Source organism: Xiphophorus hellerii, chromosome 19 (genome assembly GCF_003331165.1).
Source record: "Xiphophorus hellerii strain 12219 chromosome 19, Xiphophorus_hellerii-4.1, whole genome shotgun sequence".
NCBI lineage: Eukaryota > Metazoa > Chordata > Actinopteri > Cyprinodontiformes > Poeciliidae > Xiphophorus > Xiphophorus hellerii.
The window spans coordinates 2390550-2417058 of record NC_045690.1 but is presented as its reverse complement, the minus strand read 5'-3'; the positions used below and the strand labels follow the sequence as shown (position 1 = coordinate 2417058).

The following is a 26509-nucleotide window of genomic DNA, read 5'->3' as shown; positions in this document are numbered from 1 at the left end:
GCGCCGCTGCAGCTACAAATCTCGCTCAGATTCAGATTTTCCAGAGTTTAATGTGAAGTCTGTGTTTCTGTGGATGAAACTCATTTCTAATGAGGCTGTGGCGCTGGTTGGAGGCGGGGGATGGAGCGGCGCTGACAGTAACGGTCTGTGACACATCCCCGCCGCAGGAGTCGTGGGCGCTAGTGTATTGTGACAGAGTGCGACCTTTAAAGGCCAGAGATTGATGCACAGCAGCTCCTAAACCCAGAGACTCAGGCTCAACCCGTCCGCAGCCGGCCGGCCTAAAAAAGCCCGACTGACCTCACAGGAACAGGAACTCGAACTGAGCATGTGCGCAGAGTTATTCCTTAAATATTAAACGACGTGATCAATTACAGAAGCTGCCAATTAGCAGAGACCTTCTGACTAAAGGCACAGCCATGATGCAGGAGTTAAAACAAAGTCCACTACTGCCACCTGCTGGTTGCATTCACCAACAAGAAATCAAACTGGATCAAAACCGAAAATATAAATTCACACTAAATTTACTGGATTACTGGCGGAATTCAGCAATAGAGGAAAAATAAAAAAAGAAGCAGAAAAACTCGGAAAGTTTTACATTTCAGCCACAAACTCAAATGTTTTTCATTGGAGTTTAAATATTAAACAAAAATCTATTTAAAAAAATCTAATCTGCTCATTTTCTTACTGAAAAAAAAATTGCCTCACTTTTTTAGATTTTATATTTTTAAGACACAAAAGAAAATAAACATCATCCATTAATCTCCTCCCACTTCAAGCACTCACTACTTTGCTCTGATCTATCTCATAAACACTTCGAATTTGTGGCAATTAATCCCTTTTTTGTTGTTGTAATTGTTTTACATGCAGTCTCAAGCTGGAACTTTTGTGTTGCGTTTCTGGTACGCCTGTAAATTTTACGCACATCTTTAAACAACAGCTATAAAGCCGCTTTTTTCTTCCCACTGGGGTTTAATTTCTGCTTCTAATCGATTTGACTGGATGCTGGAAAAAACTATTGTTGTGTTCAAGTTGTGCTAAAAGGAGTTAGCCTATCTGTGAAGCTGTGCTAGCCTAAAATAGCATCTCAATGCTAACCATGTAGCAGCTAACGCTAGCATCTACAGTTCATGATCAGGAGTTCCTGAAACTCTGGAAAGATTAACTTTGCATCAATCTGATGGTTTAATGACATCAATTAAAAAATTAAAGACAATAAATATATTTGTTCTTGAGCTCATATTTATTTAATGATCGAGCATCAAAAAGGTTATTTGAATTGAAAATGTTGCTTATTTTGTCGATATACTGTTTTTGATTAAAACGTAATTAATTAATAACAGACCCTGAAATGAACTTGATTAAAAATTTTAATAAAGTTGCAACAATAAAGTTGTAATATCACAAGAATAAAGTCATAAAATTAAGAGAACATCTTTATATTACGATTTAAACAGATTAAAAACAATAAAAATTGTTTTTGTTGAGTTTATATGGTTATTTATTCCATCATTTTGCAGCAAAAAATGGTTCTGAATTGAACCGAATTATTTTTAAATACAAATCTTGTAATTAACTTCAATAAAATTTCCCACCACCTGATAAGATGTAGTATTTTTCAGCTGTACTGTAAAACCGAGCCGTTTGAATTACCTCTCATAGATGGTCTTGAGTGTGACCTGATCCGACACGCCCTCGGCCTCCTCCAGGAACAGGATGATCCACGACGTTCTGTACGGCCACTCCTCCGTCAGGTGGATCCACGACGCCAGGCGGTCCCAGTTAAAGATGATCTGATGGGCGCGCAGCAGGCGACCTGTCCACGTCGGGTCAAAAGGTCACCGTTCACTCTGCTATGGATTTAAGTCTAATCTTTAACATTTACTTTTTGCGGTTTTGGTTTTTACAAAGCAGATAAACTTCAGATCGATGCCTTTTGAGTTGAATATTGCAACTTCCTGTCTTTAGATCACTAATATTTATCTGTTCCAGTAGCGCTAGCATCAGTTAGCTGCTTTTTGAAGGATGAGTTTGATTTCCACGCCATCGCTGTGAAGACTTTTTTTGTTTTGCATAAATTGCGTTAGCTTAGGGTTTCCCAAACTTTTCAGCTTGTGAAGTTAAAAATATCGCAGCCAGAGATCAGAGATTATAAAGTCGAAATTATTATGAGTATAAGGTCAAAATATTACAAAAATAAAGTTTAAGTAATATCAGGATAAAGTTGTAATATTACTAAAATAATAGTACAAAATTTTATTTAGCATCTAAATAAAATTTATTTGCTAAATAAAAACATTATTGTAATCATAATATTATGACTTTATTTTACTAACAACTTTATTCTGATATTATTTTTGACTTCAGCTCTTGTAATTTTCTTTCTTAAATTTTCTTACCATGGCTCCTAATACTCTGTCATATCAAATAGTTATAAAATATATATTTTATGGAATCTGAGTTGTGAATGTGAATAAATAAACTAAGATGACAGAGAGTTGCTCGTTTCCGCTGCCTGACCTGTGATGGAGACGATGTTGAGCAGCCGCCTCATGGTCTGGGGGCTGATGTCACAGAACCAGTCCTCCGTCACCAGCAGCTTGGTCAGGTCGAACGAAATCTGCCTGGTGATGGTCCTCTGCATCTGCCGCCGCCGGTACGTGTCCTGGACCAAACCGCAACAGAACGATGCGTTTCCGATTCAAAAAGTGTTTCCAGAACAAACCGAGACTAATCGTTTCTCAGATAAAATTCAATTAAAAATGCGTTATTTATTTTAATCTATTAAATATTGTCCAATTATCTTAAAACAATTGTGGACGGTGATGCTGTGGGGAGGAAGAATCACCACTAGCAGTCAATCTCGCAACACTTCCGAAGAGGCCTCTGACTGAAGAATGCTGCTGTGTGACAGCATGACATGCTAACAGCTGAACATCAACGTAAAGAGACGATATTCCACAGAAACATGTCCTGGATAACAACATCAGTTGCTAGCAAGCGCTGCTAATATTTGCTTTAGCCGCTCCTTTTTAAAGTGTAACTAAAATCCTGTGAAAGAATAACTACATTTTAAAAAGTTCAACCAAAATGGACGGAGTCAAGAGACTGATGGTCAGATGGTCACATGCGGGGGATGAGCGGAGGGGGTGTGGTCAGAACAAAACTGTTGCCAACACTTTTAGACTAGTTACTCTATGAAAACCTGTCTATGGTTAGAAAGCCCAGGAGATGTTGGAGTAGGGGATACAACCCCATTATGACCAGTCTGCTCTTTGGTGCTGCTCTCCAGCCTCCTTTTCAGCTCCTCTAGGTCAAGGTTCAGGTATTATTGAGCTCTCCAGACGCCAGTCAGCTGTAAAAACGACACCTTGTTGCCACGGTTACGCACTATAACAGTTGTAAGTAAAAAAGTAAGAGTGTAAATCCTTCTAGCTGCACTGCGTCCAAACCAAAGGGAATAATTACAAAACATGAAATGGTTCAAACACAAAACCTGAAGTCAGTCCAGTTGATCTCCTCCAAAACCAGTTTGTTTGGGATCATTTTCCAGCTGGGAAACCAAGTGGCGTCCAGATTTCAACCATCTGACCCGAACATGTTCCCCTCACATGGAAGCAAATTGGATTAGACTTTTTAAAACTGACAACTTCTGCCTCCTACTGAGACATTATATGATCAGGCAGGGCAAAGATTAAACTATCTGGGTACAAAGAAGAATGTTAGGAGGGGGTCAACTACCAAGCAAGGTGGTGGCATTATGATGCTGAGGGACTGGAAACATTCCATACATGTTCTCTAAGATAAAGTGTGTCTAGAAACAGACGTTAGTGTTTCAAATCATCAAACCAGTTAAAATTTTAGTCAAACACAAAATGCTGTAGACAAACTGTGAAGATGGCAGCTTCTAACAAAACCTGCGATGCTAACCCAGCGAGAATAGGTTTGAACAGAGTCTCCCAGTTGGTACAATAAAGATTTATCCCATTAATTTACGAACCACTGACCACTGGGGAAGAGTCACGACACACAGGCTTGCTCTTGACACAGATCCACAGCAGACATCTGTGTTGAAACCAGACAGCTGTCGTGGTCCGGAGCCAATGCCAGCCTTTTGGTTCACTTTGAAGTTCTAACACCAGTCCCATGACCTCTTTCTCAGAGCGCAGCATATGGCCACCGCTAGGTCAGAGCTGGGAATGGCTAACCGTACAGGCGGCAGCGTGTGCCTCGGTACGCGGAACAGGTTTACTTATTTTTGTGATTTGAAAAGAAGAAACAGCAGGTTTGCACACAGAAAATGTGCAGTGCACATTTCCACTATTCTGCTAATGGCAGAGCTAATTTTTAGCTTTCCGCTTTAGCATTTTAGCTTCCCCTAAATTACTTTTCCTGGATACATCCTAAAGTGCTAATCTACTTTGTGTTTTGTGAACTTTCAGTGGAATAAAGTTCGATAAGTTTGATGCACACTTGATGCTGTGCAGCAAATTATGTTTATTCTGTACCCAGAATGCATCACTGTGCCGTAAACAGTTTGAGTTTAAGTGCAAAATGTGCTGATGGGTGAAATTCGGCCCTTTATGGGGGATATAACAAATGTTACATAATTGACACATGGTGGACATCAACATGGTTGAAGTGAGTGCATTAGCATTAGCTTCTGCTAATACCATGATGGTATAATAGTTCTCCATCTAGTTCAAGTTCTCTCCACTAAATACTGTGTTTTCATAGTGGCTTAGCATTAGCTTCCACTAAATGCCATGTTGGTATAGCACTTTAGAGTTAGCACAACTAACGTTTTAGCTACAGTTAGTAGCTAAAACTAACTGTTTTAGCTAACAGTTGCTACCACTGCATTTTGTAATAAATATAATACAAAATAATGTTATCTACAAGTGGAATACCTGCAATAAGTGAATAAGTTTCATTTTTTACTTAGCTAATCTCCACTTGAAGTAAAGGCTTCCTCCGTGCTAAGATGCTGATTTCTACACTGAGACAAGGAGCCAATAGTGGCGATGTTCTAGGTAACTACCAAACAAACAGGGGAAGCAGTGAGGATGGAGGAGGAAGGCTCACAGGAGGGAGGACAGCATCAGCTAAAGCAGCAGAGTCACTTAGCCTCCTGCCAGCAGACCTGGTGCCAGTGTTTTGTCACAGGGACCCACCGCTGCTAGGCCTTGTCATTAGGCTGTGGCAACACAGCAGGAAGGATAAACAGCCATTACATCAATTACACCAGGAGCCCTGGCCGCACACCGAGCGCCTCGTCCATGTTGTCCCCTCCGTCCTACGGCCAGCCACGCATTCACTACTCGCCGCCTCAGGCAGGAAACGGAGCAGATAAAGCTGCATTTCCTGACCGTATCCAGTGATTTCAGATCAAAATAAGAGGAAAGAGGCTAAAACAACTACAGTCATTTTTATATCAATACATTCGATAAAACCAAGAGCAGTTTGAAAAAGCATTAAGGTATTTTAATAGTACTTAAGGGGTTAACTTCACACAAAGTCGTGGTTTTCATAACTTTTTTAGCAACACAAATCTTAAAAGTGTGGTGTGTAATTATGCCTCCCACCATCGCCAGTTACAGCTGTGGATCTTTGAGGGAATGTTATCAGCTTTGCTTATCCAGTTAAGCTCCGTCAGACTAGATGGGATTGGGGTGGAGCCAGCAGCAGCTTATTTAGACTTCAAGTTACAAGACACCCTAAAACATTTAATTCTGACTGAAATCTCTTTATCTAAGAATGATTTTGTGCAGAAAAAATAAATGAGCATGTTTTGTATAGGCCATTGACCCTTCTTAAAATATTCAGGAAGCATAATAGGTCAACTTTAACAATTAAAAGGAAGCAAATGTCACTTCAACTCCTCCTGAGCCTGGAAACAAGCAAGAGTTCACTTCAAATAGCTTTGTTTTCTTTTTTTATTATTTAGTATAATTTAACAAATAGGCCATGTAGCCGTGTGCGTGCGTGCACGCGCGCGTGTGAGCCAGATTTTTATATCGTTGTGGGGACCCATTTCTGTCTACAATGTGGGGTTGTGGGGACCACAGCTACTTGTTACATTTTCTTGATCTCCATGAGGGGAAATTCTACTTTTAGGTCAGGGGTCAGGTTTAGGGCCAATGTGAGAACTGACTTTTGGTTAGGGTAAGGTATGTGACGGTTAGAGTAAGGGTTAGGATGGAGAAAATGAATGGAGGTCAATGTAAAATCCTCACAAGATACGAAAACACGACTGTGTGCGTGTGTTACCCTTCGGTTTAGAGCAGTCTTACTGCCAACCTTGACTTGATCTTGGGCCAGGCTGGTCAGAGACATCCTTCTGTCCATGTCGTCATGACACCCTAAAGGAAAACAATCAGAGAAACCTGCATTAATCTGCAGAAATAACTCGCTAGCTGCTGTTAGCTGCTGCCAGCAGCTACCAGCTGTTAGCTGCTGCGGCGTACCGTCGGCCTCCCCGTTGGTGGGCGTGGCCATGCAGAGCTTCTTGGCACGGCTGAGGACCTCTGCTGTTGAGGAAGACCGGCAGGTGGACGATGTTCCTCATGTAGTCGTGGCCGTTGATGTTGGAGTCTCTCAGGACGCTGTTCAGGTTCTGGTTGAATGGCTTTGATGATGATGTGAGGGTCGCTGGCGAAGATGGAGATGAACGGACCCTTCGAGAAGAGAACTCGCACCTAAAGTAAAAAATAAAAAGATCAATAAAATATTTTTCTGACACACTCCGTACTACAAATACCTAAAGAACTACACTTTCTTTTTTCTCACATTTCATTTTGTTTCTGTTTGTTCACTTAGTTTCAATGCCTGTGTCTTATTTATAAATAAAAAGAACGTCTCAAATGTTTTAGCCGATTAAACTGATTAACTGACAGAATAACTAAGCCTTAATCAAACATTTTCAAGGACTTCAAGCAGCTTATGCACCTAAAACTTTAACATTAAAAAGAAGGATGCATGTAATCAGGCAGCAGCAAACAGCTGGAGGCAGCAGTCAGCTGTGGCCCGTAAAGCTAATGACTCCTGTGAGAGCCGCCTGTCTGCAGAGCGTGAGGCCGGGGATTTCCTTCCTGCTCACTAAAGAACATTGTCTGGGAGTCACAGGACTTCAATTTCAGCTCCATGCATTCATGATTTGTTAAACTCTGACCAGCAACCTCAGGCTCAACCCGAGGGCAGAGAATCTCTGCACCTAAAGCTGCTAAAGCTGAGATTTTTATTTTTTTTTAAAGATTTTATTGGCTCTAGTGGCCTTTATTTGACAGTGAATTGACAGGAAAGAGGGTAATGAGAGAAGGGGGAAGACATGCGGCAAAGGTCACCAGGCCAGGAATCGAACCTGCGACAGCCGCGTCGAGGACTAAGGCCTCTATATGTGGGTTGTGCTTAACCCCTGCGCCACCACAGCACACCCAAGCTGAGATTTTCACCGTAAACACGCCGCATGACGTCTGTAGCTGAAACGCACCGACATGGTTTCTACGACGGCCGCTGGGGGAAGAAAGGAGTAAAATAACCTGTTCCTTGTTTTTTTTAGAATACAATACGATCTCCAAAAAGCTCAGAAAAAACATTAAAATTTTCAACTTTTAAACTCAGAAATGTTTTCTTTCTAATATTGATCTCAGCATTTCATGCAACTAGATGTAAAATTTACTACATTTTTCAATTGAGCTCTGGGAGTTAAGCAAAAAAAAATATTTTTAACAGTATTGTACTTCTGTAAAAATGGGATTGTTAAATCATTGTAGATCAAAAACATTTTGTAAAAAGGGTTCTCATATGTTTGAGTTATTAAAATAAAAGCTAAAAATCTCCAGAATGTTTGGCTATCAATCTGTATTTAGCCTAGTTTATGGAATGAATGCACACAGGTTTCAGAGTAAAAGTCATCAGATGTTAGCGGTCCTGTTCACCAACACTGTGTTGTAACAAAAATTTCCAAATTTAACAATATTATAATTTATGAGTGAAAATCTTGTCCCAAATTAGCACTTTTGGCAGATGAGGTAAGTTTTTCCTTGGACTCAACTTTCCAACAGCACTCTTCTTTTCAGGATATTAATGAGTGAATTACCTAACTTCATTCTGTGTTACTGGTTTTATGTAATTTACATAACTTCATCCTGTGTTATTGTTTTTATGTAATATTGAAGTATTTATTAGCTGTAAACGACCAGAACAATAAAAAACCATTTAAATAAACCTCTGTTTGTGATGGATCTTTAAAATGAGGTTAAGCTACTTGGCCTCATGTTTGTAAACGACCTGGACAGCAGAGAGGAGGACGCTGCTCACCGTGTCCAGCATCTGCAGAACTTTGTCCTGTTCACAAGAGTCCAGCCCATCGATGATGACCGTCATGCGCGTTTGGTTCTGGGTGAAGCCGTCGATGGTTTTGGCCATTTTGGACATCATCTCCACTTCGTGCTTCAGGACCTGGCGAGAAACACGAGAAAAACAAATTCAGAGCAATTCAGCTCCAGTTCAGGTCTTCTGACTGGTGAAATCCTTAAACCATCAAAACTTGAAGGCTCACTGCATGACTGCTGTTTTTCAAGATGGCCGTCATGCAGGGTTAGCTTCTGTAATGTTTTAATATGGTTAGCTGTTTAGCATTAGCTTACACACATTTTTTGGTATATTTAGTGTTAGCTTCCGCAAATTTTTAGATATGTTTAGCTGTTTAGCGTTAGCTTCCATTGTTTTTTATTTAATTAGTGGTTTAGTGTTAGCTTCTGCTAATTCTTTGTGCTTAGCAGTTTAGCATTAGCTTCCTTATGTGTGTTAGTGCAGCTAAGGTTCTTGTTTAACAAATTAGTGGTTAGTGAAGCTAACTTTTTGGTTAGCTAACAATAAGTAGTGTTGATTGATCTGCAACCATATATTTCCTATACAACCATGGCGGCCATTTTGAAAAATGTCCATCAGGAAGAGAAAACACAAGATCAAGAAGATATATATGACTTTTTATGGTTCAAAATATGAAACCAAACATTAATCCAATTGGCCAAGAAAGCCGTGGTGGCCATCTTTAAAATCAAAAAGTTATCAGTAAACATAATTTCTATGAGTCCAAATATGTATGATTTGACACTAAAAATATTCATCTGGAAAATTTAGAGCAAAAATTAATTTTTATCTTGAAAAATATCTGGTTGAATTGCTTCAGTTGATCCCTTCACCTTCATAAACCCTTCACTCTTCAGCTTATGTAAGTTGTTGGCAGCGCCATGCAGCCGCTTCCTCTGGGAGTTGAGGACGGAGTCGGCCACCTGCCACCAGGTCCGGAAGTTGAGCAGCAACGCCAGTCCGACCACGCTGGCCATCGCTATCAGCACTGTGTTTACCGTCAGGTTTTCAGAGTCCACCTAATGAAAAAAACAACAATAACCACATTAAAAAAGCTCCAAACTCCAGTATTTTTAATTATTTTTTATTGCTTAATGTACCTTAAAGATGGATAACAACACCACACCGGTGATCAGGCATCCGCACGTCAGCAAAACAAACACGAAGGACGGAAGGCAGCAGGTTTTCTTCCATTTCTGACCTGAAGTTTTGGAACACAAACACTGATTTTAGAGAGACAGATGGAAATTTATCACTTTATAACAACTCTTTTGCGTTTGTTTAGTTTTATGTCACAGACCAAACACAAAATGGTGCATAACTGGGAAGAAGAGGGAAGGATTTCAGCAAGTTTTAGATGCTTATGATCTGAATTTGAAGTATTTAAAATGTTTTCTTTTATTATTCTATACAAATAGAATAATTGTATAGAATTATTACCCATACATATGTATGGGTAATAATTTACTCTGTTACCCATACATACGTCACCCTTAATTCAGCAGTCAATTGACTTTGCTGATAATAAAGCAAAGATTAGAAATATTTATTTTATAAGTTTCTTTTTTTATCAGTCAAACTTGAAAGTGAAAATGAAGTGAAAAAATTTAAGTTTGTGAAATGTGAAAGGTTTTATTTCTCATCTGAAAAAAAGAGGTTTTTGAAAACGATTTTTGAATCGTACTGCATTTTAAGCAATAAAATGTTTTCTTACTTAAAAAAAGACATTAGGATTTTTTCTTTCATATGTTTATTTTACTAGCTAAAATAACTACCACACAATGGGAGAATTTTTATTCCATTACTTGATTAATTATCAGAATAACTGATCGATTACTAAAATAATTGTTTACAGCAGCCCTAAATGTTAGCACGTCATCACAGTAATTACAGCAACAGTCTTCAGTCAGAGGCATCTTCAGATATGATGTGAGACTGACTGCTACTGGAGTCTCAGTATCACAGCATCACCTTCTACACTGACCTTTTTGATACGTTGTGGAGAAATGTAAATATAAGATTTCAAAACCATCTGATATTTGCTCTAAGAATATTCATCCACTGCTCTGTAGAAGCTTTTCAGCGGCGGCGGCTAAGGCAGCCATGTTACCTTTGATCTCATCGTTCATGAAAACCCGGAACAACCTGGTGGCCAAGAAGCCGAACTCCGCCTCGCAGGCGTCCGACAGCGTGGCGATCATTTCAGCCAAAGACGTCTCCCCTCCGACGCTGGACAGGCGGTTATAGTCCGTGAACAAGAACCTGTCAAAGACAAGAATAAAGCATAAAGGTCTTAGCAGCAAGGCATCTTTAGTTTTAAAGATTCACAATTTTTTTCTATTTTTAGGATTTAAAATGAAGATAAACATATTTTTAGCAAAAATGGGATGAATCATTTTCTGTGTGTGACAGAAAATTAATTGCATTCATAGACATTTATCATCTCAAAAATCCAGATTATTTTTAAGGACAGATTACAGATTACATTCTCTGCGTTTGAGAAGTTGATACGATTAATGGTGATTAATTGATTACCTAAATTATTGTAAAGCTAATTTAGTTATCAATTAGTAGTTAACTTGAGTATAAAAAGTTATTTTCTTCATTTTTTGAAGGATAGTTGGGTTTAGAGAGCCTTCGTAAATCATTTTATTTGTTGCTACCGTTTTGTTTATTTAAAATATCTAAAATAATATTCTCTTCCCTATTCTCAAATAACCCAAGAGTTGAACCTTTTACTGTCTTTGACAGAGGAATTAAATATGTAGAGGTCTTTCCGTAACTATCCGGAATGTTCCGGAGACTCTGCGTTTCCATGGCGATCACCTGACAGGCAGGGCTCTGGCGGTTTGCTCTGGAAGATCCAGCGGGTTCACAAACATCAGCTTGAGCAGCAGCTCCATGTAGCCGATCTGACGGGCCAGACGGGCGCTGATGACCCAGGCCCAATGCCAGCTCTCCTTCTCACGCCGGCTCCCAAAGTACACCAACACTGAACAGAAGACACAAATAAGGCCAGCATGAATAAATACACAAACAGGTTGAAAATATGCTTTATGTTGTAAAAGTTAGGAAAAACTAGAAGCTGGTATCACCAGGCTTACAGCACCCTCTAGTGACCATTGGTAATAAGACTTTATTAAGATCAAATAACACAAAATGTTAACACATTATTTATTTTTTCATTCTTACAAATGTGGTTCATATTTGTGTTAATGTAGATTAATTTAGTAGAGAAAATGTTTTCTGTCATAAAGTTGTAAATTTTCAGGGGAAAAATTTTAATTATTCATCATTAAATTTCTGAATTTAAAACTAAACTAGAACAGCAAGCCGTTTTAGCGGGTTCCAAGCCCAACTTAGCAAACTAAGGGCTGGGTCTTGTATTCAACCCTCTGAATACAAGACATAATCCCAAACACAACAAAGAAAAAAGCAAAAAGAACTGATATCTCATTTTTTTATACGTATTTTATCGCATTAAACTTAAAGACACTCACTCTTTTCTAAAATTCAGTTATATTCAAAATAATCCAAAACACAGCAAAAGAAACTAGATTTCATACACACAAACAAAGACTAGCCACATTTTCTCTATTAATTCAGTTAGTTTTGTGAATACTCGTTGCAGTTTTAGTTTGTTTTTCTTTTTCACAAAATCGAATTTTTTTTTTCCAGTAAACGTTAAAAGGACAGATTTGTGGGGCGCACTGCTTATTGTTGTCCCACCTTTATTTGTGTCGTTTTTCCCAATTCTGAACTACTTTATGTTGACCTTTTATATAAAAGTAAATGAAAAACAGTAAAGTTTGTGGCTGTGAAGCAAGTTCAAGAAACTGCATTGGTATTTTTCCTCTCAGTTGTTTCCTCACCAAAGAAGGTGTAGAGCAGAGCGAGGAGGCTGAGGGAGACGGCGATGGCCAGCTTGGGGTCGACGGTAAAACCCAGAATGATGGCGACTGAGCCGCAGAGGAGCAGCGTGAGGAAAACCACCAGCCAGGAGAACTGGAACAGCGGTTCGATCTGCTGCCCTGCAAAGGTCTTCATCTCATCTGTTGAACACAAGGAGAGAAAAAAACACAAAACGAGTTAAAATCTCTAGGGTTGAAATGATTAATCGCTATCAATCGATTAATTGATACTGAACTAATCATCAACAAAAAAAGTTTAAAGAGGTTATATGAGAAATCTGCAGAATGCGCCCATTTTTAAATCAGATTAATCGATTAATCATGAGAATAATCGATTAATCTGTAACTAAATAATCGCTAGTTGCAGCCCTGCATGTCTGTTGAGAGAAATGGTAGAAAAAGTCACTTCCTTTACTCACCCTCCAGCTTTTTGAGGAGGAAGGACTTGCCGCTGCCCCACTGAGCGTACAAACCAACACAGATGGGCGGCTGCATGGTGGGCTCACTGAGGATGTCCGCCAGAGCGCTGCTGTACAGGTCGTAACCCAGCATGTCGCCGTCTGTCTCCGTTGGGGAAAGGTGCTCTGTGAAAAGACGAAGAGCCTCTGAGCAAACATAAACGATGAAGTTTCCAAACAGCAGCACTGAATCTGGAGATGCGGCTCATACTGGCTCCAAATATCTGCGTCAGGATGCTTTTCTGGTGGGTGCAGTCGATGTTGTACGGCGTCTCTCCAGCTTTGTTGGGCCGGTACAGGAGGCGGCCATCTTTTGGGTTCCTGAGCAGCAGCTCGGCCAGCTTTCGGCTGCGCCCGCGGATCGCAATGTGCAGGGCGGTGTCCCCTTTCTAAAAGAAAACATGCTTACAGCTGAGCAGAAAGAGCGGTGATGGTTCAGGGTTTGCAGAGCCGTACCCGGTCCACTGCAGACACTTTGGCTCCTTTATCCAGGAGCAGCTCCACGACATCTATGCTCCTCATTTTAGTGGCTTTAACAAGCGGCGTCTCTCCGTCCTGGAAGACAAACAAAACATGCAGTTTATACTTAATGGGTTTCAGCTTCTGGAGGAAAGGGAATTTATTCATCTACAGTATACAGTTCGTTGGGGGAATTGGATTGTTTAAACTCCAGAAAGAGGAAAGACGTACAGCTACGTCTAGTGTAACTATGAGTATAGAGTAACTATACGTCTTTGCTCTTTCTGGAGTTAATTTTGCCCTGACATCACGTCTCACATTTGATTCCAAATTAAAGGTCAACTACAGCGGAGTAAGTCATACATCAGTCATTATGACTTTATTAAAACAGGAGACATTCAGACTCCAGTAAACATCAAGGCAGATAATAGTAAACTCATAAATGTAAACTCATAATTTTACTCCAGAATGTTGCTCAGTTGAGTTTCTAAATTGTGATTTTTAAACTGTAGGACTTTATTTATAATGCACGTACCTTGGTGCAGCTCTCCGTGTCAGGATTGCACTGCAGGATGTCCCTCACCATGGCAGCGTTTCCTTTCTCCACTGCCCAGTAGAGGGCAGTCTTTCCATCCTAGAGTGGCAAAAGCAAATGCTCCTGCTATTAAATAAAAAATACACTTATCATGGAGAGGGGTGTATTATAACGGGTGAATATTTATCTTTGTGCAATTCTAATCCAGGGAAGAAAGTTTAAAACAATAAAAAAAGACAATATAAACGGACAGAGTTGCATTTCCCACAAAGAACCCATGGAGGGAGGAAGGGCCCCTACCTGGCCTGTGACGTCGACATCAGCGTATTTGTTGAGCAGAGCTCGGACGATCTCCACATGTCCTCCTCTTACTGCTCCAATCAGCACCGTCTCTCCACTCTGGAACAGAAACATGGCAGACGCCGTTACGCATCACGTGGAGCCGCCGGGTCAGAGCGTCCCGCCGCGTCTCACCCGGTCGGGGTTGTTGACGTAGGTTCCGGCGTCCAGCAGGTCCTGAACGATCTCCGTGTGGCCCTCCTTGGCAGCGATGGCGAGTGCCGTGTTGCCGTCCTTATCGGTCATATTGACGTTGGGATTCCTCTTCAGCAGCTCTTTGACGACGTCCGTGTGGCCGCCTTTAACCGCCACGATCAGAGCCGTCCTGGAGTTCTGGGGAAACAGAAAAACAGAGATTTCTGAACTCAAACATTTTACCAGAATCTTCCTGCCTCCTCTTTTAAAAGTTTACAATATAAAAGTCTCTCTGCAACAGTCAGTTGTATTAATCCATGTGATTATTGATGGAACTTTATGAAAACTATTTTAATTTTTTCATATTCGCTGAAACTGTCATGTGGTGACAGAATATTATCAGAAATTGATCTCTGCTTTCTCCCAGTGCAAACGAGAAACAACCAATCAATAAAAATATGTGTTTTTTCAGAATAGGCAGAGATTGTAACTGAAACACATCTCTGTCCGTTCTCCTCGCGAGTAAAAAGAAACTAACTCTCTCTTGTCTTTTTCAATGTTCTAGGTGCATAAACCTGACACTAGCGTTTCACTGACCAGTAGCTCCTATAATGAGCTCAGTAGATGTTTGCTAATGACTACTGGCTAGTCTGAAGGAGCTGGGGAGGAACTGTGCCTTGAAAGGCGGAGCTAGATCCAGCTGAATGGTTGCCATGGAGATTAAAGAACTTCTTAACATGCATGAAACAATGAGGGAACACTCCAGGTGTGTTTTTTATAAAGGAGAAACATCATAGCAACATAGAAAGCTCAAAAAAGTAGATTTTAAATAAAACTGTACATAAGGGCAAGTTTAGGGCCAGCGGCTACTTTCCTGTTTAATTGTTTTATTTCTTTGTCGTGCCGTATTCATAGCCCAGTGCAACAGGAAGTCACTGATTACTAGTGAAACGTTTTTGACTCTAATCAACTTAAAGTAAAGAATGAATAAAAAATAAATAACTGAGTAACACTTGTGCTTTGGGTGAAATTTAATTTTGACAACACTGATTTGTTAAAAATAACTTCTTTAAAACTTTACATGAAAGCTTGGATTTGCTTTTCAGTTGTTTATTGTGAGCGATGTGAGTAAAACATGACGGCGTTGAGTGGAAACTACTCACTGCTCCTTCCTGATCCACATCAGCTCCGTTGGCCAGCAGGTGCATCACGCTGTCGTAGTGGCCCTTCCTGGAGGCCCAGATCAACGGGGTGGTGCCGTACTGCAGAGAAAACCAGTTGGAATAAATTAATTACAATAAATAAAGGAAGAGATCTCTGAGATAAAGTGGCTGTCTCTACCCTGTGTGGGTCTGAAACAGAGATCAACATCTGTGAGGCGTTGGCTACCTTGTCTGAGCAGTTGACCTTGGCTCCATACTGCAGCAGGAGATGGACGATCTCTGCGTGGCCGCGGCCCGCCGCCCAGATGATCGGGTAGACGCTGTACTGTTGGGCCAGAGCAGAGCTGATGTCACGGAAACTAATGACCAGCGCTACACAAATGGTTTAAGCTGCTTTAAATAGCAGAGAAAAAACAGTCTGTAGTTGTGTTTACAGTACAGCTGAAACGATTAATCGAATTTTTGAAACTGATTTAGTAATCGATTAATCGTTAACTGGAGCACACAGACTCAGAAAACAGTTCAAGAAATATTAATATTTTGCATTTTAAATAAAAACACCTTGGTCTGCTAATATGTTCTACGCCGAATGCTTTAATTTTGTTACACAATTATTAATCGGTTTATTAAAAAAAATATCTAAAAAACCAACTGATCAACCCTAGACTGTATTGATGTGAACCTTTAACATCATTTAAAGGTTTTTTATCTGTGGAAGCGTTCACTAAAGGAACAAATTTTGCATTTTAGGCAACAAAATATTTTTATTTTAAAAAGAAATCAAATTGTTTATTTTAATCTCTTACACGTATTTCTACTTAAGTGGGTAATGAAAAATATGGAGAACGTCCCAATTTTTTAATTTGATTAATTGTCAGAATAATCAATTATTAAAATAATTATTAGTTGCAGCCCTAAACTAATTATGCTCTATAAACTACTTATAGAAGAGAGGAAAGTTATACTTAGTTTACTGTATAAAATAAGGAATAATTGGCTTTCTAAAACATCTGCACAATGTGATTTTCTTATCCCATTAATCGATTAATCACTAACTAAAATAATCATTAGTGTTCCACCTTTGTAAAAATGTACACATCTTATGAACTCATTTGTGTTGGTGCATCAAAAGAATCCCTGTAAAAACAGAGTTTATGTCTTTAATGTGATAAATAAGTTGCTAATTTTCCGTTTTGGTTCTGGTACCTGCCCAGTGATGTTCGGATTGGCTTCTCTCTCCAGCAGCAGCCGGGCCACCTCGGTCCGGCCCTTATAGGCGGCCCACATGAGCGCCGTCCAGCCTCCCTGAGCAGGAAAATCCAGACACATCAGCAGAGGACGCAACGGCAAACAAAAGAACAAGAATTACAGCATTGAAACAACAGAAGAGTTAAACCACATCACATCTCTGTTTTGCAGATTAGACCAAATCCAGGCAGATTTGCAGCTATTTCTGGACGGAGTGACACACTTTCCAGTGAAACACAATGTGGTTTATTTTAATCCAGTCGGCTCTCCTGACACATCTTCAACTGCACATGAGTCAATTCCCTTCCTGTTTATTATTTATCTACCATTATTTCTGTGATAACGTCGTCCTGAATGCATTAAAAGCTACCAAAACGCAGAAACAGCGTGTGAAGGAGTGGTTTGATGAAAAATGAAAAAACAGTTCAGGAAGCAGCGACTGTCTGGCTTTCCTTATCTCAGAAACAAACATGAGCGCCACGGCAGCCGGATTTAAGTGGATGGATTTTCTATTAGAAAGGAGAACAGAAACTAATCTAATTTCATGTCCATTTTGGAGAAAGTGAATTAGATTGTTCAGGCATAACTGAGGCGCCACATCCAACGGAAGAGAAAATATTAAGCTCCCAAAACGTGAGCATGTCAGAATTTAGGTACATTTTTTAATCAATATTTAGCTTTAGTTTTCTAAAAAATATACTGGTTTAGAGATTTTATCATAAGTACTCCAATTTATTTTTCAAGATGGACGCCATCTGTGAGCCTTTTAAACCAATTATTGACATTAAATGTCACCCATTTTCATGACCTAGATGAACTTTGTTTCATCATGTTTTTAACTTTTTCCATCATATTTATACAACTTTAAATAATAAAATGTTTCAAAATCGTCAAAAAAAATGGAGTCTCACACCAGCTCAGATGTGACAAACTGAGAGACAATCGTCTTAATGGTTAGCATTAGCCTCTGCTAACTTTTTAATGTGTTTAGCGGTTTAGCAATAGCGTGGCTAAGATTCTTGTTTAGCAAATTAGCGGTTAGTGAAGCTAACGTTTTGGCTAGCTGTGCTCACCACTGGTAAAATATAAAGCTGATTTTAGTGCCTAATACGAGAACAAAGTCATAACAAGAATAAAATTAGAATATTATAATAATAAATAACAATAAGATGAGAAGTTGCGATAATAGGAGAATAAAGTCATAATATTCCAAGAATAAAGTTGTACGACAATAAAGATGTAGTATTACAAAAATAGTTGTTATAATACAAGAATAAAGGTATTTTTATTTTGGTCCTTAAAATACAAAACTTTCCCCTTAACTTTATATTTTAGTCCATCTGATGAAGCAGTTTTTATATATTAAATAATTGTTTTCATCAGTTACTCAGTACTTGAGTCGCCTTTTTACCAAATACATTTTTACTTTACTTGAGTAAAAATATGTTGAATCATTTTCATTCAATACAAAAATTTCCACTTAACTTTATATTTTGCTCCATCTGATTTTTCCATATTAGATGATTGTTTTCATCAGTTAAATACTTTCTTAGTTTTACTTCAGTAATTTCTTGGACAGATACTTTTTACTTTTGATTAAAAGTACATTGGAGTTTTAGTTTCTCCTCACCATGTCTCGGTGCTCCAGGTTGGCGCCGCTCTCCAGCAGCTCCCTCACCACCTCCAGGTGTCCCTCCTTAGCGGCGGAGATCAGCGCCGTCCAGCAGTCCTGCACACAGCGCCGAGCCGTTACTTTGACGGAAACAGACCCGGACCCGGCTCAGGACCCAGCCAGGTGCCGATACCTACCAGCTGGTCGTACCAGGTGCTCATGGAAACCCGGTGCCGCATCGCGACTCAGAGTCAGACAGAAATGCAAACAGAGAAACGACCAGAACCTTCCTGTTCTCCTGCAGTAAGCCGCAGTGATCTGGTGTAATGGCAGGTCAGGAGACGGTGGGGTGTGTGTGTGTGTGTGTGTGTGAGGGAGAGAGTAAATGAATGAGTTGGAGTGTGAAGGGTGTCGGCTGGTGAACCGATGACTTCAGCTGTAATGAGAGGTCATGATGGCTCATAATAACTGACTGGTGACATCATCAAACATCAGAGCAGGTTGCTTTCCACTCGCCGCTACGCCATCGAAAGGTGTGTGTGTGTGATATTCACCAGGTGTGTGTCGCCATGTGTGTGTGTGTGATGCTCACCAGGTGTGTGTCGCCGTGTGTGTGTGTGTCTTCAGGTGTGTGTGTGTGTGTGATGCTCACCACGTCGTCCATGTCGACGGTGGCGCCCCTCCTGATCAGCTCCTGGACGATCTCCAGGCTGCCCAGCTCTGCTGCCACCATCAGCGGCGTCTGTCCGTTCTGCAAACAGAAACGCCAGGGTTTTAACGCCGATACATGAAAAAAATAATTTAAATAAACACTGAAATCAAGTCCTGAATCCAAGCATATTCATGGAAAGTTTGGTGGAGGGATAAAGGTTCTGAAACGGCCTTCAGCTAATGAGTTCGGAGGATACTGAACTCTGTTCTTGGTCTGGGCTCCTTTTGCATGAATTACTGCAACAATGCAGCATCGCATGGAAGAGATCAGTTCATATTTTCTCTATGTTTTATTTTAAAATTTAATTTTTATTTAATTTTTTAAATGACAATTTTATCAACTACTTATTCTCAGTAATTTAACTCAGAAATTTAAATGAACTTTCTGAGCTGAATTTAACTTGAAATTTGTCATTTGAAGAAACTGAAATTTATTTAATTGAAATTTCTTTAAATTTAAAAGCAAATGTAAATTTAATTTAAATTTAAAGACATTTTTGGAATTATTCAAATTTGAATAATTTAAATTCTCAAAAATTCTAAGAATTTTTTTAGAATCCTTTAAATTCTTGACCCATTTAGAATTTAAAAGTGAATCTAAATTCTAAGGAACTCTTTGGGATCTAATTTGCTCCTGGTAACGCAGCGCCGGAGTAAACGCTGTTGCATTGGAACCCAAACGCGGAGAGGTCCGACCAGCGGTTCTGACTCACGTCGCTCCTGCAGTCCACGTCTCTGAACTTGTCCAGGTGAGTCCTGAGGGCGGCCAGGTTGTCCTCCTCCACGTAGCTGAACAGACTCTGGACCACCAGAGAGGTCATCTTCAGGGAGGTGGTGGTTTCCATGGCGACCGGCTAAACTCCTGAAACACAGAATTTGATCCAGGTGAAGCTAAAAGCGCCACAGGAGGAATTCTGTTACAGAACATATTTACAAACAAAGAAGGTTTTTTTTACTTAAACGCAAAATGTTTAAATTTTTTTATGCTAATATGTTGTTCTTAAAGCAAATTGGCTTTTTGAGTCAATATACTTCAATAAAAGATTAATGGATTACCAAATTAGTTGACGATTATTTTAGTAATTGATTAATCTGATTAATCGATTCACCCCCGGCAAAAAAACAGTTCCTGAATCTTTCTTTATAGTTTTGGCAAAGTCAGAACTACAGTGCAGAAATTTTTATACCTCTTAAACTTTCTCTCATGGCATCTCACATGAAGACTTTGATTGATTTTATTGGGATTTTGTTTGATAAACCAACACAAACCAGTGCAAAATCCAAACAGGCCTTTAGCCTGAGGATCTCTGCAGCTGGTTGCACCGAATTTATTTATTAAGTGGAGTCAGTGTACAGGTCAATGCTACACAAAAAATCCCCCAAAAATACAGACAAAAGCGTGACAAAATGTGGATAAACTCATAAGGATATGAATACTTTTTCAAGAATCCACAGTAAAAACAATTAAAAATACTTGAAACAAACATCATGACATGTAAACTTCTGTAAAAACAAAGCATAAATACCCATAAATCCCTCATTAGCACTAGCAGTGCGCTAACAGGAGCTCGTTAGCTCTTCTGTTTGGTTGAGGCGGTCTGCTCGTTTAACGAAGCCCCATTAAAGAAAGCCAAACAAGCCAGAAGTCAAACAACAGACTCCAAACTTTGGTATTTAGATGCAGCCGGCGCGGCCGACTGTGTGCAGCCAGAAGTGGGTCGCTCTGAACTTTGTATTCAGGAAAGAAACAAAACTACAAGTGCTACAAAGCTGAGCAACAATTTACTGAGCAGACAGAGAAAAGTAGCAGCAGGATTATTACTGAAAAATAAAAACACAAAGATCGCTTCAGGGATTTCATCTGCAGCAGCTGATGAGTCTTTAACTAAACCAGGAGAAGAAAAACAATCATCTAATCGTCTATGGAGGCTTCAGTAGAAACTTTTCCTCCTTCCTGAAAAGAAAAGAAGCCCAGCTGCTTTCTACCCAAGCCAGGGGTGTCCACAGTGAGGGCCGCGGCCCCATTTGTGGACTTTGGAAGGATTTTGGGCGGCCCTCAAAGTTTATGACTAGCTGAGTTTCGATTAATGGTTTTTAATGCTTATTTTTGAAGAATTGCATTAGAAAAGTACGGAAAAAGGACAGTTTGTTTCTTTGGAGTTGAAAATGCAGCCAGTTCTATTGTAAACATTTACAGTGACAGAAAATGTCAAGTTAACAAAGTAAAAACATATTTATACCCTCCTAACTGGTTCAAAAAACAGACTAAAAATTGATTGATTAACTTATGTTTAGTTTAGTTTATGTTTGTTTGTGTAAGGCTGAGATGGGGCTGTGCATTAATCAGCCATTTATGAACTATTCAGACTAAAATAACAAAAAAGATGCAATCAGAACTATCAGATGAGTTTATTACCCTTTGAAAATAACTCCAAAGTAGTTTTAAAAAGTTTGAATGCATTTTTTCCCTTCTTACGGAAAGTTTTTGTTTACGTCTTAGAATATATGGAAGCCCATGTTTGACCTGTTTTGCTTTTGCATTTATAGAAAAAGATATAAAACTTTAGATATCTCACTAAGAAGATATGAACATACATGGAAAAGCAGAAAGACTTTCAGTATTCAAGATGCCGCAGGAACTGACTAGTACATGACTGCGAGGAAACGCTAAAGAAAAAGTTCCTGCATGTCCCTTATGGGGCTCCGTAGAAAAATAAAGGAAATTTCAAAATGTAAAATAATTGAATCAATTTTGTAAAAATGTTTTAACGATTGTTTGAGGTGATTTTTGAGTTTTCCAAAAAAGTATTTTATCATTACGACTTTTTTCTCATGCAATTTTTGCCTGAATTTTGTTAAAATTGTTTCTTAGCTGAACTCTAATGTTCTGTCGTAAGATACAGAATAATTTCTAACGTAGTGAAGTTTTACGTTATTACAGCCATGCGTAGCGTCAACTTCTGACGTAATCCATCTGGTCGGTTCGCTCCAAACCAGATGGAAACACAGCTAATTCACTTTATTTCTTTTTGGTGAAATTTTAAAAGTTTTCTCAAAATTTGCATGATAATTTGATGGAAATCAGCGACTAAACAGCTGGAGCAGATACAAGTAAAAAAAAATTTATGGTACAATTTTCAGTGTTTCCTCAATGTTAACATCTTTTATCAAGCATGTCTTTTGCTTGTCATTTATTTTAACAACAAACAGGACCACAAACATCCAATATTTTTTTCTAAAAAAAATATTTTAAAAATTGCCAAAGCGATTTAGTAAACTTGGGTAAGTAAAGCAAAAATGATCCATATTCTGTCCTTGTTACTGAAAAAACACACCAAAAAAAGCTAGAAAAATATTTTTACCTGAAAAGGTTTATAGATCATTTTTCTACAAAAATCATACTATTCTAATTTTTGTTTGCACAAGAAATAAGAAAAATTTAATGTTTTTTGCAATTTTAATAGTAAACATAAATAAAAACTTTGTGGCCCATCAGAAACCGCTGAAAATCTCAACCAGCTGATAAAGTGCCTTCATCAAACACTTTTATGTATTTTTTTAAGATTCTATATGTTACAAACTCAGAAAAAGAAAAAAATGAGAAACAAAAAGCTCAATCAAAATTCATTTTTATGCTTTTAAATTGTTTTTAATTGCTTTTTAATTTTAAGACTTCAGACGTGTCCCAAATACATGAATGAATCTGCTGTTCTGTGCTGTAGTTGGATCGATAAACGGCTCATTAATGATTCATAAAGTTCTGCCCATCCTCCATAATCAGACTCACTTCCTGCACAGAGAGCATCTGAATTAATGAGCCTCATTCTGAGGGTTTCACCAAACAACCAGCAGGATTTCCTGCTGTAATCCTGCTCAGGTTAACGCTCCCTCACACTCGGAGTCACATGGCCGCCGGTACAAAGGCCCCAGCAGTTCAGCCAAATTCAGAAACAGATCAATCCTTATCTGCAGAACAAACTGTTTTCTCTCCTTCTCCACTCAGCGATCACCTGCCAGCTGCTTTCCAGATCACAACGATGAGAATAAAATCAGAAAACAGAGAAAAGGCTTTGTTTACAGTGATGGCAGCCTGTTGACACGCCCTCCTCTTCCTCATCTCTCCCAGCACAATGGGTGGGTCACAATGCCAACTACAAACAAGCTTCTCAAACTATTGAACAAGATGAAATCTCAGATAATTACAGCTCTTACCTGTGTGGAGGAGTAAAGTTACCAGTTCAAGATCAAATCTGACTTCCTGCCCAGTTCAACCAGCAGTGGCGGCTCACGCTCAGCATCCCCCGCTTTAAGTACCGGCTGAATATTAGATGAGGGGCTGGAGGCACGCCCAGCTCTTCCCGACACAATAGAGACTCCCGTCCTGTCCAAGAAAAGCTTCAAACTGCAGCTACTGACCATTTCAGCTAATCTGCCAATTGTTTTGTCCCATTAATCGGACAGTAAAATTAGCACATTCTGCAGGTTTTCATTAAGCCTTTTATATGCAATATTAAAAATACGTCAAAGGATGCAAATACACAAATAATTAAATTCCTTTTTAAATAATAAGACAGTTTAGTTTATGTCATTTAATAGAATACAAAAAAAGTAATAATAGTGCAGAGGAGGCAAAAGCTCAACTGTCTTCCCATAAAGCCTCCACTCAAACAGGACAGAAAAAAATATAATCCAAGAATAAAACCGACTGATCATACATTTAGGAATCATATAGAAAAAATAAACAAAAAAGCATCTACAAAGTATTGATGGAAAATTAAATAAAACGTGTATGAATGAAACATTTTATTGCCTAAAATGAAACAACGGCATTCGTTTAGTGAACACTTGATGATTTGTAGCAAAAGATGCATCTGCAGCTACAACAATGTGAAAAGCTCAACATTTTCTGTCTGATTTCACATCAGTACAGCGTAGAGCTGATCGGGTGATTTTAGATTTACCACCTGATAACTGGATCAGAAAATGTGCCTAATAGGAAATCTTATTTACAGGATTTGAACCGTGTGAAGCTAAAAATGGAGTTCAGGGTGGAAAATATTTACAGACAAAGAAGGTTGTACACCTTAAATGAACTATATTTTTTACAGTTGTGGGTTTATTACTGCTCTGACTGTGTTATTCTTTTAGAAAATTAGCATTTTTTTGAGTTTCTATACTCCAGTTAACAATTAACCGATTCCTAAAGTAGTTGACGATTATTTCAATAATCGATTAATCATGATTAATCGTTTCCACCATACTTTAAACCCCAGATGATTCAGATGAAACACGACTTTTAAATGATTCCAAATTCCAATTTAGAATATCAGAAATTTGGGTTTTTGGTCTTTCATTCATAATCAAACTTCTGTGTGAATGGCAGAAGAAGAACGTGACGTCACAGACTGCTTTCATAATTTCAGAACTATAATTTTCAGCCGTTATTTACATCCAGATTTACCGTCTGGCTTCTTCTGGTGCACAATTATGACGCGTGTCTCAGGTCAACGACGTAAAAGTCGGATAAAATGCAGTATGACCGTTCAGACAGCAGACACGGTGAGAACTGTCGGATTTTGGTCCACATATGGAAGTGGCACTGGTTGTACTTTTCTGGGTGGAAAGATCAGAACAGCAGATCAGACGATTGCAAAAAGTCAGACTTTAGTCCCATTCTGTGTGAACGTAGAAAAATGAGCTAAAACATTGATTTGATTACATCACAGTCAACTGGAAATAAGACAACCTGAAGCGCACCAACTCAGCTATAAACAGATTTTAAAAAATGGAAAATGTTCTTGTTAAAGTATTACACATGACTTGAACTTTAAATTCGTATCTGGATTTGGTCTTAAGGGTCAAATAAGATTTTAAAACATCGACTTAGGGCATTTTTTCCCATCTGTTTCAAAGAGAACTGCATAGACATGTATGATCTACATTCACATTTAATCTGATAGATTATTACAAAGCAGAATGAACTGGACACAAAATTATGCCGTTGAATTATTTTTCCAAATGAAAACCTGGACAAATTTGAGCTGCTTTAAGTATTCAATCTTCCAACAGGACAATCATCCTAAACATACAGACAGAGATTTTATGGGATGGTTTAAACTAAGGCATATTAATGTGGAGGAATAGGAATGGCCCAGTCAAAGTAACAACCTGGATATGATGCGCTGTAAGGTGGTTGGAACAAGACAAAATGTGAACAAGGTCAATGGGTGTGAAAACATGTTGCAGGTTTTATCTGGAGTGTAAACAATATAACAAATCAGTATATATGAACAGAAAAAACTGAAATTGTGTCCAGTTCAGCTTAAGTATGGCCAGGCAACACTGGATAGGATCTCTAAATTTAACCAGTCAGCTCTATATGGCAAGTCATGCGGGCATGAAACCGCTGAGGATTCAGTTCCTTGGTACATACCAATCTGCGGGTCAACTACAAACACAAACACTACCTTATTACATTTATTTAATTTAGTTTAGCTGTGATGAAACTGGTTACTTCAACAGGATATTAACACATAAACCGGCGCTGTTAAACTGACAAACTAAAAGTCGGTGCAACGAGTTACCATCGTAACAGGAGGCTTAGAGATTATTATTAAACTTTATGCCGTGTTTCCAGACAACATTAGCCAGGGTTCCCTCTCTGACAGCGGCTCTGGAGCTCGTCAAACATCTGTCAGGCAGCCAACATATGGCTGCCCCTTTACAGCGGCTAAAAACGACCCAACGGCGAAGCGTTTTACGGGGGTGTTACAAACACAGTGGTTACCCCGTTGTTTCTGTAGCAGGAAGTAACAACTTAAACTAAACGTGACGATAAAGTGGAGTAGAAGCTAGCTATCCAACAGGTTACAACTGTTTTCAATATTTAATGAGCTTTAAAAACAACTAAACTCACCAAACAATGGTTTTCTTACCTACACACGGATGCTCAGTTCCCGCCTTTTAAGTTATTCCTGCCGGTTGAATCCAGCTAAATGTTATTTTTTCTTAATCAAGACATGTTTGGGGAGACTAGAGTTAACTGTAACCTGCTACTGAACCACAAATGTGACGGAGGCTCCGCCTGGTTCCTCTTGCTTTGTTTACAGAGGCGGAACCTTCGGCTTTACACCGGAGCCCCCACCTCACTGCGACTACAACGGGTTATTGCTGCCTTCGGTTTACCTCGGGACTCGGACCTGGGGATGACGTCACACCCGAGTTAACGGCGGTCAGCAGGAGAAAAAAAATTTAGAAAGTAGGAGGAATTCCAAAATGGCCACGCCCCAGTAGCCATTGTTCGAAGTGAATTTTAAGACTTCTGGTCCAGGCTGAGAAAAAAATTATTTCAAGAATAAAGACATAATATTATGAGAATTAAGTTATACAAGGATAAATACTCATGTTACGACAATAAAGATGCAATTTTACCAGAAGAAAGTTGTGCCATTACAAGAAAAAGCTTTAAAAAAGCAAAGCATTTTCTGTTTCTGACAAGACTGCCTCATCATGACTGGATTTTCTTTGTTTTTTGTAAAGTGCCTGGAGATATTTGTTGGGCATTT

At 39.1% G+C, this 26509-nt stretch overlaps 1 protein-coding gene across 1 annotated transcript in view; it reads right to left on the bottom strand.

Moving 5' to 3' along the window:
• kidins220a (kinase D-interacting substrate 220a) overlaps positions 1-23234 on the bottom strand; it is a 60838-nt gene extending 37604 nt beyond the window's left edge. Inside the window, 25 exon segments of the mRNA XM_032547111.1 lie at positions 1654-1816; positions 2521-2665; positions 6271-6362; positions 6468-6522; positions 6524-6622; positions 6624-6698; positions 8320-8460; positions 9207-9392; positions 9474-9574; positions 10484-10635; positions 11200-11365; positions 12246-12425; positions 12704-12868; positions 12954-13131; positions 13199-13297; positions 13737-13835; positions 14037-14135; positions 14211-14408; positions 15374-15472; positions 15600-15698; positions 16580-16678; positions 18252-18350; positions 18886-18984; positions 19658-19806; positions 23157-23234. Of these exon segments, the coding sequence (XP_032403002.1) occupies positions 1654-1816; positions 2521-2665; positions 6271-6362; positions 6468-6522; positions 6524-6622; positions 6624-6698; positions 8320-8460; positions 9207-9392; positions 9474-9574; positions 10484-10635; positions 11200-11365; positions 12246-12425; positions 12704-12868; positions 12954-13131; positions 13199-13297; positions 13737-13835; positions 14037-14135; positions 14211-14408; positions 15374-15472; positions 15600-15698; positions 16580-16678; positions 18252-18350; positions 18886-18984; positions 19658-19789 (3020 nt within the window). The 5' untranslated portion in view covers positions 19790-19806; positions 23157-23234.
• Between the last annotated feature and the right edge of the window lie 3275 nt (positions 23235-26509).